We start from the raw sequence: 16,955 nt of genomic DNA, 5'->3' as shown, positions 1-16,955 counted from the left end.
AAAATAGACTTTTCAACATTTTTAAAATAAGAGCCCTCCTTAGTCCACCACTGACATTTTCACATTTTCTGATGTATGAATAATGCAAATTAAGCAGAGTAATTTGAGTGGAGTTTACTTTATTGACAATGTTATCCATATTAACACTTCTTAAAAGCATATGATTAGCAATATTCACAAACTAGACTTGAGAGAAATAACATGAATCAAGTTTACAATACGTCAAATTTACGAAAAAATGTGATCCTTTAGATTATTTTCCTCTTAATTTCGAAATTATTATCATCACCACATTGAGTGTGGGTATCATAGCAACATAAATGAAATGTTATTTGACATTCGCATCAAAAACTGATATATTTGTCCAACATTTCAATTTTGGCGAAAAATTCATAATTTTGCATGGAGGAGACCCAAAAGAAACAAACTCATTACGTGATATCATTCATTACAGAATTACTGGGCACAGCAATTCTAGAATTTTTAGGTGAGTAAGTACAGTTACTAATTTTGCTAACTTTCGTCTAGTTTTAAAGAAATGCTTGTTCATATGTTGACAATATCAAAGCTTTATAACTAAATTTTTGATATGATTTAAAAGATGAATTCAAATTATCAAGCAAAGTAGTTTGGAATTAGTAAGGGAATTAGGGTAAATATTTTTCATAACGGCTCGCGATATATTTTGAAAATTTTTCAGGCTACGTATTTTTGCTCGCTTATCACGAAACTTCAATCAAAAAATTGGGGGCCGGTCTACTTTCGGAAATATGGCCTCTCAAAAGACGAAACGTTCATTAAATCTACTTTTTCAGGAACTCACTTCTAGTATTAAAGACTCGTAAAATGACACTTTTGACACAATTTTGAGTGTATTACCAAGATGAGAAAATACCAATTACTTCTATTCCACCAGAATAATATTCTAGGAATAATTTTATAAACGAACACAAAGTCAAAATCAAGAAATAAAATAAAATTTGTCATATTTCCAAAGTATTAGACCGGTACCTAAGTTAGCATTTAAAAGAAATTAGTGTATTGATTTTGAAAAATGGAGAAAAACTAAAAATTGTAAAACTATTTAGTCTGCATAAAACTTATTGTGTCAAACGTTTGGCCATGAATTGTTGTTACTTACACAATATTGTTCAATCTTCCATAGCATACTTTCATGAAAATGTTCCGTTACGAGGGAAATACAACAAAGATACAGGGGGTAAATTGGTTCTGGGTCACCCGGTATATGTATAACCTTTAAATAGAGGGATGTCACCAGAAAACGAATCCATTGTTGAATCGTTTTTATAGAAATAATGTTGATTATTGAACTGAAAAGTGTCAAAGAATGTGAAATAAAACTTGAAGATGGTATGCTGAATAAATACTGTTTTTCTATATTTTTTATTGTGGAAAAAAGGGTGAACCGGAAATTTCGGAGGGCTGTAACTCTGGAAATAATGCAGAGCACCGATATTTATTTTCGGATTCGTATTCTTCACGTCCAAATACGTGATTCAGCTCAATTTTTTTCACAATCGGAGAGTGAAATTTATTCTAAATTTAATTCAAATCAACCTTCGTCAATCAGAACAATCAGAAATATTATTTCAGTTCAGTAGAGCGAATGTGAAATGGCTATCTATTTGTTTAGAATAAAATGAATATTTGTCTGCGATATTTGCGACACACTACTGTGTCGCGCAGTGTAGGGGACATCGGGGTTGGAAGTCACATTTTTTGTCTTTTGCATTTTTAGTGTCCTTTTTTATAAATTACCAATGATATTTTTATATCAATGGATTGTGTCTTTTGAAAAAAAAATATTCATAACATAACAATAACATCATCCATAGAATGTCGTATCAGAACTTTCAAACGAAAGTAAGAAATTATGTGAAAATATTGTTATCAAAAAAGGAGATCAAACCATTGAAAATCCTTCTCTTATTGTGACTGAACTCAACAACTTTTTTATTGAAGCGTAGGAGATTATAATACAAACTGCCCTAGCAACATCGGCTTTGACTCTAATCTACACACAATGTTTCTGAAGCCATACAGTGAAATGGAATTGCTTGAGTTGATTATTAAAAAAATGAAAAACAAAAAATCATCGGGTATAGATGAAATACCTGTTTTTATTATAAAAAAAATATTGCACGTCATTATTGAACCAATTACATATATAGTGAACCTCTCTTTCCTAACTGGTACTTTTCCAACGGTTCTGAAAGTTGGAAAAGTAATTACTATTCAAAAAAACAAAAAACTATCATCCATAGAGAATTTCAGACGGATCACTATTTCCCAGAGCTTCTCTAAGGTTTTCGAGTACGCGTTTTTGGAACGTTTAATGGAATTCATAAATTTTCATACAATTTTAATACCAATGCAACATGGTTTCAGATCAGGAAAATCAACTCAAACTGCTTTACTTAGTTTTTATGATGACCTAGTGAAGTTTATTGATGCGGGCGAGTGCCCTGCTGCAATTTTATGTGATTTGAGCAGGGCGTTCGATTGCGTCAATCATGTAAAATTATTGAATATTCTGGAGTCTTACGGTCTGAGGGAAAATTCTTTCAATTGGGCTTCTTCGTTTCTCTCTAATCGAAATCAATGGGTGTCTCATAAATTTGATTATGGAGATACTATCTGTTCTTCCACATCCGAAATGAAAACGGTTCAGGCTGGAGTGCCACAGGGATCCATCCTGGGACCGATTCTCTTCATACTGTATATAAACAATATATACAGAAAAATTTCATACCCCCTATTTTATGCCTATATTTTTTTTATAATAAAAACAGGTATTTCATCTATACCCGATGATTTTTTGTTTTTCATTTTTTTCATTAATCAACTCAAGCAATTCCATTTCACTGTATGGCTTCAGAAACATTGTGTGTGGATTAGAGTCAAAGCCGATGTTGCTAGGGCAGTTTGTATTATAATCTTCTACGTTAATACTTTGTACCATACTTTAAGTATGGTGTCTTCTACATTTTTTAGAAGAAAACCTTCTTTCTCTACATTTTTGTTAATGAGGATTTTCTTGTCCTCCCACTTTTCAATTCTGAGAATCTCTTACAGTTTCATTAATAATGCCCAATGCCAAACGCCATTACAATTATTTCAGATTTGGATTTCACATACAATTCTTAATTGATTCACATTATATTAATTAAAAGTGTCATTCAATCTGTAGCCAAAAATATGTTTTCTGCTTCAGGTTGCATGGGATGTATATTCAGTTTCAATCTCGGACCCTTATTGCCAGCGTTTGCTTTTGGATTCGCCGTGATGATTCCCGTGCAGATTTTTAGTCACATCAGTTCATGCCACATGAATCCAGCGGTGTCAATTGCATTCCTTATATTCGGAGATATGGAGTGGAAAAGGTGTTTAATATATATTGCAGCGCAATATGTTGGGTCACTTCTTGGATTTGGTTTATTGACGGTAAATATTTCATTGAGAGACACGACACATATTTTCCGAATATCTTTGAAAAATCCAAAATTTTGCTGTTAACGAAGTTATGTAGTTAGGTAAACGACAGTGGCATATACAGGGTGAGTCAATGAAAACAAAACTATACCGACTCCTCATAGATCGCCCAGATACCAATCGGTTTTTATGTTGAGAGAAACATATTTTAAATTTTTTTCAACCTTGTCACTTCCAGCTTAAAAGATTTGAGACCTGAAATTTTCAATCCTTCTCATTCACTGTCGAGATGTCAAGTTGAGTCTGCTACCTTTGCTATATAATTTTCAATTCATCAGCAACGTCGCACTTGAAGTGACCAACAGATATCCTTTTACCAACTCTGCAGAGGCGTACCAAAATAATATTTTTATTTATTTAAACACATAGGTATTTACGTAAAAATTGTTGTAGTAGGTGTCGCTAACTGGTGTCAATGGTAAAACTGATTACATTTTCTTGATATGCCTAATACAGTACTTTAAAAAAATAGAAAAATTTACAAAATAATTATTATGTTCCTTTCATATTGAAAGAGAATTACAAAGCAAAGAAATAATTACCTATGTTATGCTTATGAAGTTTCGGAATCCATTGACTTGTCCGAAGAGGAATCCCCAGTCACACTTAAATCTATTATTGTTTAGTCGAAAACAGTGTCTACCATCCCAACCAATCTCCACATTTTCTCTTCTTCCTTGATCACATGGGCTACAGCATTAGCCCAATCTTCTTTCTGTATCCGTTCCATTGCGAGTTCTAATAAACGTTGAACATCAGAAATTTTATATGTCACGTTTTCACGAGCTACGTAACCCTTAATTTGAGCCCAGATTAACTCTATCAGGTTTAACTCGCAATGGTAAGGAGGTAGTCTCAAAATGGTGATGCCTTCAGCACGAGCTATTGTATCCACCACATGCTGTCGATATCTGTCACGATGCTGTTTAATGACACACATAAGCTCGGCCTTAACCATGTCCTCGGAAAATGGAATTCCTTTTTGTCCTAACCAACTCTGCATGTCTGCTTTTCTGGTAGCATAGTTAGCAGCTGTTCTTCTAATCGGCTGTGATAAGAAGCGGCGTTATTCATTACTATTACCGAATTTGGCTCGACTCGTGAAAGAAGGGATTCAAACCATCCTTCAAAGCGTTGGGCGTCCATGTCTTCGTGATAATCCCCCGTTTTTTTTTGATAAAAAAATTAGTACACCATCGTCTAAAAAACCACTCTCGCTTCCTACATGGGCGACAATTAGTCGTTGCCCTTTACCCGTTGGATCGCGTAACCCTGTTGATAAACCGTCCACAAATGCTTGACGATAACTAGTTACAGTAGTATCTTGCCAGATCTTAGATACTGTGTGACCAGCATTCACTCACGTTTCGTCCAGATAATAATAAATCTTTTTGTGAGCAGAACGCATTTCTCTAATAGAGCGAAGATATCTCCGTCGCCATGAGACTATATCTTCTCTTTCTATTGAGACAGACTTACGGGATCGTTTGGCATATACAGGGTGTCCCTGGACTTCCTCTTTTCCTCTCGGGAATGTATAGATGGGGTCAAAATATCACCAGTACTTCATATAACTTTTTTTCCTAAAAGTCTTCGTAACCAAGTTACGGGCCCTCGAAGTTACAAAATGAAAAATGTTTTTCTTTGATAACTTTTCAAGTGAATATTCAAAATCATCCAAATTTTGGTAATTGACTAAACAAATGAATTCCGTCGATGAGCTTTCATGCAGGAGTCAGTTGTTTTGCTACAAAGTCAGGAACGGACTACCCCCGATGGTCCACACCCCAAAACTTTGAAATGACAGATATTTTTCAATATTTTTCAACAAAATAAGGTTACTTGGACAATTTTATGAATAAAAGTACTCGTGTGGAAAGTCGATCGGAGCAACGAGTCTTGATAAAAATGTAGTTCTACTCGACGACATCAAACCCGCTCGTCCACCATTATTTGAAATGAATAATTATCAAAGCAGAAATAATAATGATAACGTTAATTCAACAACATTTATAACAGGAATAATACAAAGTATGCTAAAATGAAGTCGTAAACAAAAAGTACAGTACCTATATGGAAGTTTAAGTCACAGTTATTGTGATAGCAGATATTTTTTCAAAAGAAATATCAAGTTCTGTAGATTCGTGGTGTTTTTAAACTAACAAGCTACTCTACTATGAAATATCGAATTCATTCCATATTTTGTATGTACATAATACGTGTGGAATAATCACGTTTCGTGTTGATCAGTTATCTGAATCTCATGAAACTCAACATTCGAATGTTTCAAATTCTTCTTCACAGCTAAACTGTTGAGGAGTTTCACTGATAATTATAATTTTATGGGAGAAATTCTTTAACACGAATCTAAATTTAGCTGAAAAAACGCACATCGGAAAAAATATTTACTATACTAATAAAAAGCAAACGAATGAACTACAAAAACGGCTGCACATGATCAGGTGAAAAATATCCAGGGAATAATTATGTTCCATTTCTTTCACAGATGTTGACAAAAAAACCTTTTAGAAAGTTTTGATTAAAAATGAGAAACTGGAATGCGATTTTGTTTTGTTGAGTGGTGCGTTGTCATATGACTATCATTGTATTGTCAATATTCTATAGGATATTTTGAATTTTTTTGATATGGCCGAACAGTTTACATTCAATGAATATGCAGATATGCATGTATTTTATGGACGAGCATTTTGTAATGCTGCAGAAGCTCGTCGTCTGTATTCCGAGCGTTTTCCCAATCGAACGGTACCGTCAAGAGAAACATTCGAGCGTGTCGATCGCAGCTTGAGGGAGACAGGTATGTAATAATTGATAATTAATTTGAGCACGTTGTTTTATTTCGATATTATTGTAGGTACAGTTTTGCCAAAACGAGGTGGTGAGGGCGCTCCTAGGACTGTACGTACCGTTGTATTGGAGGAAAATATTTTGGAAGCCGTCGCTGATGATCCTTCAATGAGCATCAGAAATCTATCAGAACAGTTCCATACATCCAAGTCCACTATTCATAGAATAATTAGGGAACAACTGCTCCACCCATTTCACATCCAGAAGGTACATGCCATGACACCTCAAGATTTTCCAGCACGACTTGAATATGCCAATTGGTTCATGGATAGGCAAAGAGAGGATATGACTTTTATTAATCGAGTTTTATTCACTGATGAAGCAGGTTTCAGTAGAGATGGAGTTATCAACTCTCATAATCTCCATATATGGGCCGAAGAAAATCCCCATGGGATATTGCAAACCAAACACCAACGGAAATTCAACGTGAATGTTTGGGCTGGTATCATAGGAAACCATCTTATAGGACCATTCGTTCTACAGGACCGATTGAATGGAGAACGTTATTTGGAGTTCATTCAGAACGATTTGAATGGACTTTTGGAACATGTTCCATTGCAAACCCGAAGAGATATGTGGTTTATGCATGATGGCGCTCCTCCTCATTTTAGTTTGATTGTGCGTGACCATCTGAACCATATTTTCCACAATAGATGGATTGGTAGAGGTGGGCCATATTCATGGCCATCGCGGTCTCCGGATTTAAATTCATTGGATTTCTTTCTATGGGGGCATCTAAAAAGCCTTGTTTACGCTACACCTATTCACACAAGAGATGCATTGTTGAATAGAATAACATTACATTGTGAAGCCGTACGAAACGACCCTGGAATGCTATTTCAAGTACAGAGAGGGTGTCTTCGCAGACTAAGAAAATGTATAGAGAGAGAAGGTGGTAATATCGAGCAGTTTCTGTAGCGGATTTTTCATTTCTGTTTGCTCTTGAGGCTCTTGAGTTTCGTTAGTTAAACGTGTGTGTTTGCATTATAAAAATTCGTTATGAACATTTTACCTCTCATTTCCATTTTCCTTAAAAAATAATATTTTCGAATAATGGTAGACATCTCAGGATAAATGTTGTTGAATTAACGTTATCATTATTATTTCTGCTTTGATAATTATTCATTTCAAATAATGGTGGACGAGCGGGTTTGATGTCGTCGAGTGAAACTACATTTTTATCAAGACTCGTTGCTCCGATCGACTTTCCACACGAGTACTTTTATTCATAAAATTGTCCAAGTAACCTTAATTTGTTGAAAAATATTGAAAAATATCTGTCATTTCAAAGTTTTGGGGTGTGGACCATCGGGGGTAGTCCGTTCCTGACTTTGTAGCAAAACAACTGACTTCTGCATGAAAGCTCATCGAAGGAATTCATTTGTTTAGTCAATTAACAAAATTTGGATGATTTTGAATATTCACTTGAAAAGTTATCAAAGAAAAACATTTTTCATTTTGTAACTTCGAGGGCCCGTTACGTGGTAACGAAGGATTTTAGGAAAAAAAGTTATATGAAGTACTGGTGATATTTTGACCCCATCTATATATTCCCGAGAGGAAAAGAGGAAGTCCAGGGACACCCTGTATACCTACATTTAAATCATCTTTTATCATTTTCCTTAACTTCACTTTGCTCATTTTTCGAATAAGATCATCATCCTAATGGATTCGAGGGTTGGCGCTTTATTTTCAAAAAAGAAAGAATGAATGGTATAGCGTACAAAATTTTCCTGGTACTCGTCCAATTCAATTTTTTTTCTACCACGCAATGTACTTTTGGAGCTTGCACAATCCCTGTCACCTTTTTTTCACGTACCATGCGTTCAATTGTCGAAACGGATATTCCCGTTATAAATGAACACTGGGCAACAGCTTCCACTGTACGAAGTGTATTTTTTAAATTTTCGTACACTCTACAGACAATCTGTTTTTCTCTTAACGACATAAACTTCCGCTTTCTTTGTACATTACTTGGACCTGCTACGGCATCTATCTCAATACTATAAAAATAATAAAATTCAATCATATTATTCAGCTACTTGTCAGTTGTTTACTTACCTCAAAAACTATTTTGAAGTTGATGTATTTTGAAAAACACTTTATTGTGAGATTTTCACTAGAACAGATTAACAAATCCGCAACACGTGTTTCGCTGCACAGTAGCTTTTTCAAGCGCGTTCACTAACAAACTGAATTCTACATACATTGTGATCTATATATACATTTTGAAATATTACTATCTACCTAGAAACTAATAATATTCTAGGAACTAGTTAATGACAGTATCGGCCAACTCTATCTTGTATTTTAAAGGTAATAAATATAACAGTCTATTTAATAAATATAATAAAATATATTTTAAAAATACAAAACAAAGTCACCTTCACAAGAAACAGAACACACTACGCCTATGCAGATAAAGATGCTTGATGATGAAGAAACCGAATGACTAGTTATGGCATTTTAAGGACGCAAATATAATAGACCTACGAAGTGTTGATCAGTTTATCGATGTTTCAAAGTATTTAACGAACTGGTTCACCTATTCGCTCGTACATCCTATCGATATGCAGAAGCTATCTTGTTACGGGGGGCAAATTTTATGGAATCATCTTACTTTTCAATTATCAACAATGGCGATGCATAGACAGTAAAAATGACCCCGGTAAGAATTTAGAATTTAACATTGTTGCCGTTTGCTCTCAGTTCAATTTGTATATGAGTTACCTTCAATTGAAAATTGTTATAGTATAATGTAATGTTCATTCACCAAATACAAATAAAAGTTATACATATTTCTCGCAAATAATATACATAAACATATGAATGAATAAAGAGGGTAATCACTGAAGCTGAATTGGGTACAGCTTGTGCGTGATGATGATGTGTAGAATTTTTTCTATATATAAATATGTATAATTGCAGATGTTGATGTAATGTGTGAAAAAATAACTTGAGAGGTATATAGACTTAGTGGAAAAGTAGAAGTTGAACGAATAGAAAATAAAATATTAATATAAAATATTGTAAGTAAAAGTTCAATGGAAATAAAATCTATATATTCCATAATAACATATTATAAAAATATCAGTTAAGATAATTATAAATGTAGATAAGAACTTTGAGAAAAAAATATCACATAATGATAACTAGTAACAAACAAAGATCACTGCACTATTCGCCGCGACTGCCGTTCGACTCCGTGGCTCGCGCCATACAGATTCATCCATTTGTTTTGCTCGACGGCTGCGCCCAAGTCGCCCACGCGATTCGCTCGGTACATTTCACCGGTCGCTTCGCCGGTCGCCGTTGCGCGTGGCTTCATAAGTACATTGCTATGCGTTTGTTCTAGTCGCTAGACGCTTCGCGGTCCGCACCGCGCGAATATTCGCATCGGCGAGTGTCCCGTGGCCATGCTGTTATTGCCGAAAATTTTTTGCCAAAAAAATTATCCTATCAAATTTGTCTATTTCTAGTCATGTGTGTCGAAATAACCAATGAAACCATCATTACACTGATAACTACCCATGGATAGTTTTCACGGGTAGTTATCACTTATGTCATGACATTGCTAAGCAACCAACACAATAAAGTTGTTTGACATTTCAGTAATTCAATTTATTTCGAAAATGTCACTTCCTCGCTTTGGTGTTCAAAATGATGCGGCAATTGACAAAATCATTGAAGAAAATACACCAAAAAATAGTAAAAAATACACTTGGAAAATATTTATGGAGTTTTGTGACGCCAGAAAATATGAATTGGATGGAAATCGTACTCTCGAAGAGCTTGCATTAATACTCAAGGATTGGGCGATTAATATGAGAAAAAAGGATAGCACAGAGTTTAAGGAGGCTACTGTTAAAACCGTATGGAATATAACAAGCAAATTATTACAAGAAAAGTTGTAATTGATCAGGAACATCATAACCAAATAATCAATAGTATGCGTGGAAACACCTATGCAGTAACCGAGGCAAATACAGCAAGATCAACGGAATATCATTATACGAATTGTTCTTTTAATAACTGTGTGTTCAATAAATAATTTTGTTCGAATTGCAAAAAAATTTCTCACCGAATATCCCTCGAACATTGATAAATAACTCATAATTTTATCACAACTTCCTCAAGCACGTTATTTTAGGTAACATCCCTCCGCCTTCGGCGTCGGGATGTTACCAAATAACGTGCTTTCGAAAACTGTGATAAAATTATTTCGTTAGTTATCAATGTCCTTGGGATATTATAGCTGATAACTCCGGATACTCGCGTAGGACATGCCTGACAGTTTCATCTTCCTGTTCAGATATCCTGCATGTAGGTGTGTCCACTAGCCCCATTTTATGGAGGTATTTTCTTAGTTGACAGTGGCCAGTCAGAAATCCTACTGTTAAGCGTAGATTTTTCCTGGTCATCGCTAGATAATTCTTAGGCGCCAGCTTCCCATGGACGCCCAGGGTTATCGTGGCAAGAGAGCATCCTTTGATTTCATCCCATCTCTTTACTCCTCAGGATAATGTTATTATCTGCCGAGGCTTTGGCTAAATCTTGGTGACACTCTGGTACTAGCCCCGAGGTAACACGCTGTCTGTTCAAGGCTAATAGAACTTGTCTGCTGTCACTACAGATTGTTATTTTTTTGCCAGAAATTCCTTTGCTGGTTATTCCTTTTGTGGCGACTGAGATACCAGCCAGTTCTGTTTGAACTGTTTTTCCCATTCCCCACTTAATCTTTAGGCTTAGTGATCTGGAGTAGACTCCACATCCTGAGCCAATTTTTTGATTTTTGAGCCGTCTATATATAAGCGTATTGCATTTGTAGCATCTGAATTTGTATTCTGGGTATTCGAGGTTTACACCAGGCGTGGGAAATCGTAACATGGCCATTAACACAACCTTCTCAACGTACAGGTCCAGTGGGGTGTTATTCTCATGACTCCTGTGATGTTTAAACAAGCCAATCGTTGTATTTGATATAATTTTTGGATGGCCGTTGCTTGTAGAACTTTCGGGGGGATCAATCCCCCTTGATCCCCCTCCTGGCTACGGCCTTGTCTAGGGCATTTTATAGTATTTCAGAATTCATTTTGGACTGTCAATAAACAGTGTACTGTATACTACCTACTTTCAGTGATGTACAATCCAATGTAAATTGATGTATGATCAATAAATGTCTATCTATCTATCTATCTATCTAATCTATTCATTATCAACTCTGCAATGAAAACAAGTAAACGATGAAGGTATATTCAGTGAATAGAGAACTAAAATACTATTCTAATAACGTATCGTTTGCAGTCAGCAATAGCAAAGTGTTTGAATGTATGGAACACATTACATGGGACAATAATTTATCCCTCTGAAACAAAAATTGGACGTGCTCCATTTTGTGACTCTATAAACTCTAAATTTTCAAATCATTAGTATTAATAATTTTTTGTTTTTTCAGGTCGTCACACCTAAAACTGAAAAAATGTGCTTACTTCGCTTGAAAGTTGGAATTACTCCGACACAAGGATTTTTTTTGGAGTTCCTATGTACGGTTGTCCTCATCATTTTTGTTTTTGGTGCCATTGATAGCAAAAACGCCACTTACAGAGACTCATTTTGCCTCAGACTGGGTCTCATGATATCAGGATTGGTTTTCTCGGTAGAATCATTTACGGGAGCTGGTCTTAATCCTGCTAGAAGTTTTCCGCCAGCTCTCTTTGAAAATATTTGGAAAGACCATTGGATTTACGAGATCGCTCCGATACTGGGAATGGCAACGGGAGCGATTCTTTACAGATTCGTTTTGAAAGAAGACGAAAAATATTCTTTGAATAATTGGTTAGCCAAGAGATAACTCATTCAGCTGATGATGTTTTATTTTCAGAGTTCATGATGAGTTTTGTATCCAATAGATAAGTAAACACATCAATAACAATCTTTTCTTTTAGCTGGTAGAGAATTCCCATTATCCTTGTCACATGTAATGCATAATAAGAAAAACAACTTGTATATATTATGCATTTATAGAGCACCATCAGGCACAACAACAAATACGTATACATTTCTAGAAAGGTTAGAAATTCTTTTGTCAAGTTTCCCTATGAAATCAAGAATTATTTTTGGCGGAGATCTCAATATTGATTTTTCCGAAGACTGTGAATTCAGTAATAATCTTCGACATCTATTAATTATCCTCAACCTAGAAATGCATATTGACGAACCTACTAGAATCACACGTACGTCCTCTACAATTATTGACTATATTTGTTCTAATTTTGCTGAACACAAATCCACATCAGTTATTCCTGCAGGCTTATCTGATCATGAAGCAATTCATTTCGAATTCTCACTAGATAGAGAGAAAAACAATATGAAATTTAGAGAAGGTAGAATCTTTAGTGAAAATAATTATCGCAAATTCAGACTAAAATGTGAACAAGCTGATTGGAATCATATAACAACTGCTTCAGATCCTATTACCATTTTTCAAGAAATCTTAGCAAACAATTTCAACGAATGCTTTCCATTACGAAAACTGAAAATAAAGAATAAAAAGCCTTGGATCTCAACGGGTTTAAAAATTTCTGCTAATAATCTGAGATGCTTGCGTACAATAAAAAAATTTACATCGAATTTAGGTTTTATGCAGTATTTCAATAGATATAGAAAAATCTACCGAAGCTTGATCAAAATATCAAAAAATAATTACTACTCAAGAAGAATTGAATCATCACAAAATAAACCTAGAGAGAAATGGGCAATTATTAATGAATTGCGGGGTAAAGGAAGGCTATCTTCATCAGCAGTGATCAACATTGACCCGAATTCTTTGAATAATTTTTACTGCTCTATTGCCGAACAAATAACATCCACTATAGTACCTCAAATCAACCCTTTAAGTTACCTTGATCAATTTCAATGTCATGATAATTTCAACTTAACACCTACAAATGTTTACGAGATGAAACAAACTCTCAAGGAAATAAAAAATGATAAGTCCGCGGGGTTAGATGGTATAACTAGAAGACTCCTTGAGAACCTACCGATAGAAGCTCTATTTGCACTAACCGAGGTGATTAACAAATCTTTTGTGAGAGGAGTATTTCCCTCAGGGTTGAAGACATCAGTTGTTCTACCTCTCTATAAAGGTGGAGACGTCACCAACCCCTCAAACTTCAGACCCATCTCGTTATTATCAACTATCTCGAAATTAATCGAAAAGCTAGTGAAGAAAAGATTGTTGAGATTTTTATCAAATGGAAAAATATTGAATGAATGTCAATTTGGCTTCCAAAGCTGTAAAAACACTAATGATGCAATCTTCTCATTTTTGGAAAAAATATACTTGAATATGAATGAGGGAGAAGCAATTTCGGCAGTTTTCTGCGATTTTTCGAAAGCCTTCGACTGTGTCAATCATGATATACTTATAAAAAAAAATGTACTGTTATGGCATAAGAGGAATAAGTCTTGAATGGTTCAAATCGTACCTAAAAGGTAGATCCCAGCTGACGAAAGTCAATAATGTGTATTCGGACATTTCGGCTATTGATTGCGGGGTACCTCAAGGATCTGTTCTAGGGCCCATTTTATTCCTATTATACATCAACGATCTTGCTACAGTTGATATTGAAGGGTCATTCACAATTTTTGCCGATGACACCACATTGTTATGGCATGAAAAAAATACTAACAATTTGAAGCAAATGATATCATTAGATTTAGAAAAAGTCAAACAGTGGTGTGATTCTAATTTACTCTCCTTCAACGTAGACAAGACCAAAATTGTAAACTTCAAATTTAGCTATGACAACTTGCTATTAGATGGTAGGAAGATAGAAGAAACGACTTGCACAAAATTTCTTGGTCTGCATATTGACAATAAATTAAAATTTAAAGAACATATCACATCTTTATGCACAAAATTGGCTTCAGGATCATTTGCTGTCAGAATTGTCTCCAATGAACTTGATATATTCACTGCTAGATCGACTTACTTTGCCCTAGTAGAGTCTCATCTAAGGTATGGCATTGCATTTTGGGGATTCTGTAGTAAACAACTATTGAACCAGGTCTTCGTGTTGCAAAAGAGATCTTTGCGGTTTTTATGTGGGGCAAACCATAGGGATAGTTGTAGACAACTTTTCGTTAAATACAGAATCCTCTCTCTATTCAGCATCTTCATTCTTGAAGTTGTTTGCCTGATTCATAAAAGATATAACACTGATTCTCCAGATACACATAGAATCCACAACACAAGACAGAACAGTAGTAATAATTTACATCTGCCAATACCCAGATTGACTCTAACAAAACACTCTAACATGTACGAAGGGAAAAAAATGTTCAACCATTTACCACAGGTAGTTAGGGATATAGTAGAGCAGAGACGTTTCAGGGAGTCGGTCAAAAATATACTGCTCATGAAAGCTTATTATAGCCTGCAGGAATATTATGATGACAAATTGTAAATATTCTCAGTGTTCTGCCAAGATAAGCTAAACAATATTATGTATTAACGATCACGTTTTTATCATTATCATTATTACTATTTTACATATAGTCTTGTTTTATTCCACATTAATATGTGTATGTGTAAATTGAATTGTGATACAATTGCATTTATAATGAAAATGCAAGGTTTGTTTTGTTTTGACAAATATGTTTTACATACTTTTTAATTTGCTGTTTTATTTATTTATATTTTTATATGTATATATATATATACACATATATTTATATTTTCATCACACTTTGTCAATGAGAATTTATTCTTGGACAATAAAGTATATTTATCTATCTATCTATCTATCACATTCCTGAATACAGGCCGTTTCTTTTATCGTGTGGTAAACATTGCTATATTCTGAACCGTGTCAGATACGAAGACGATTAAATGGAAAAAGGTAACTGGCATCGGTAACAACACAATGGTAGAAGAAAATTTACGGGGTTAGGTTAGGTTAAGTCCAAAGTGAGAGGGTCCATTCGACCCTTCACCGCAACCCGCAAGGGTTTATTGTGGCTCACACCTATTCACACTCGGCCGAACTCTAAAGACCTGACTTGGTCCCCAGCGGGTCAGGCACAAAGTATATGCTCTGTTAATGAGGTAGTCGGATAGTCAAGTTGCAAAATTCCCACTTTGATACCCGCGACAACCTTCCCGCATGAGGGTTTTTGCACGTCAGCTACACCTGATGTTGCCGTGCTGAATTGTAATTTTTATCGGCGCGTTTTCTTACCTTTCCATAAACTTTCTAGGCAAAAATACGAATCGAATGACACCTTGGTCGTAATTTTTGGACAGGGCTGAACTAGACTATTGAGCATTTTAAGGCATTTATTCATTCTGTTCTGGGATTTCGGCCGGGCTAATTCTGATTTTCATTCTCCTCGCCACGAGGTTTCACTATTTTTCTCAAATCATCTAAAAGAACAATTCGTTTAGGGCAGTCTCAACCACCTACACAGTAGGTCAATGGACTGACACCTTTCAGAAAACAACTACTCCCCTGGCTAATACCACGAAGGGCGTTGGATTATATCCGACAGGTGTCAGTGCAGGATTCTTCACTGAAGTTATTCCTGCATATGCTGTTGGTGATACAACTGTCGCAATAGATTTTCAATTATTGGAACACACTTGCAGACCAGTTTCGGGCTGTTTGGCCACTCGTCAGTGCAAGGTGGTGTATATCATCAACATAAAGTCGATGATTTCCGATAATTGAAAATCGAATTCCGTCAGAGTATCATTCCTCGAACCAAGCTGAAGACTACAACAAACAACAGATTTGTCGTCGCCCCATCTGCCTGTGAACGAGGTAACCAACTGCATATCCGAAATTTGCCCAATTCCTCGTATAAGGAAAGAAATCTTTCACGTATGTGGGCATACTTGAAGACTGGCTATAAATCAAATCATCTAAATGAACAATTCTTTCAGGCCAATCTCAACACCCTTTCTGAAAGGTGTCAGTCCATTGACCTACTGTGTAGGGTTTCGGTATACAGATGTTTCCCACTTAGTGGGAAACCCACTCATACGGGACAGTATCTGAACCACGAATCCAACCACCATCAATCGACTAAAAGAGGAATCATCAAGACTCTATTAGGCCGTGCTTTAAGGCTCTGTAATACGAAGGAAGGTCTCGAGAAAGAACTAGACATCATCAAAAATGATCTTCAACGGAATGGCTACTCCAAAGCGATGGTAGAAAAGACTTTGGCTAGAAGACAGCAGGAGCCTCGCAAGGAAGAAAAGCCGTCACAACCAGTGCTTGCACTTCCCTACATCAGAAGATTATCGGAGAGGATAAGAAGAATTGGTTCCAAGTACAACATCAGAACCTGCTTCAGATCCGGTAACACTATCCGTAGCAGCCTCACGAAAACCAGGCCACCAAACGCGGACAGCGATTCCAAGAATTGCATTTACCGGATACCCTGTGAGTGCGGAAAATCCTATATTGGTAAAACTAATAGGCCATTGAATGTTCGCATTGCTGAGCACAAGAAACACACACAGCGAGGGGAAACCAGCAAATCAGGAATAGCAGACCATGTTTGGACCC

At 35.7% G+C, this 16,955-nt stretch overlaps 2 protein-coding genes across 2 annotated transcripts in view; one reads left to right on the top strand and one right to left on the bottom strand.

The window, feature by feature from the left end:
• LOC111511853 (xaa-Pro aminopeptidase ApepP) overlaps positions 1–16,955 on the bottom strand; it is a 296,974-nt gene that overhangs the window by 78,629 nt on the left and 201,390 nt on the right. The window lies entirely within an intron of this gene.
• LOC111514992 (aquaporin) lies at positions 216–12,310 on the top strand. Its single transcript, XM_023171225.2, has 3 exons — positions 216–487; positions 3,236–3,465; positions 11,834–12,310. The coding sequence occupies exons 1-3, from the start codon at positions 403–405 to the stop codon at positions 12,227–12,229; spliced, it is 711 nt and encodes a 236-aa protein (XP_023026993.1). The 5' UTR covers positions 216–402; the 3' UTR covers positions 12,230–12,310.

Source organism: Leptinotarsa decemlineata, unplaced genomic scaffold (assembly GCF_025532065.1).
Source record: "Leptinotarsa decemlineata unplaced genomic scaffold, Ldec_3_MD MMD2_P_RNA_scaffold_14, whole genome shotgun sequence".
Taxonomy (NCBI): domain Eukaryota; kingdom Metazoa; phylum Arthropoda; class Insecta; order Coleoptera; family Chrysomelidae; genus Leptinotarsa; species Leptinotarsa decemlineata.
Note: the sequence above shows the minus strand (reverse complement) of the source record. Positions and strands in the feature narration are given on the sequence as shown.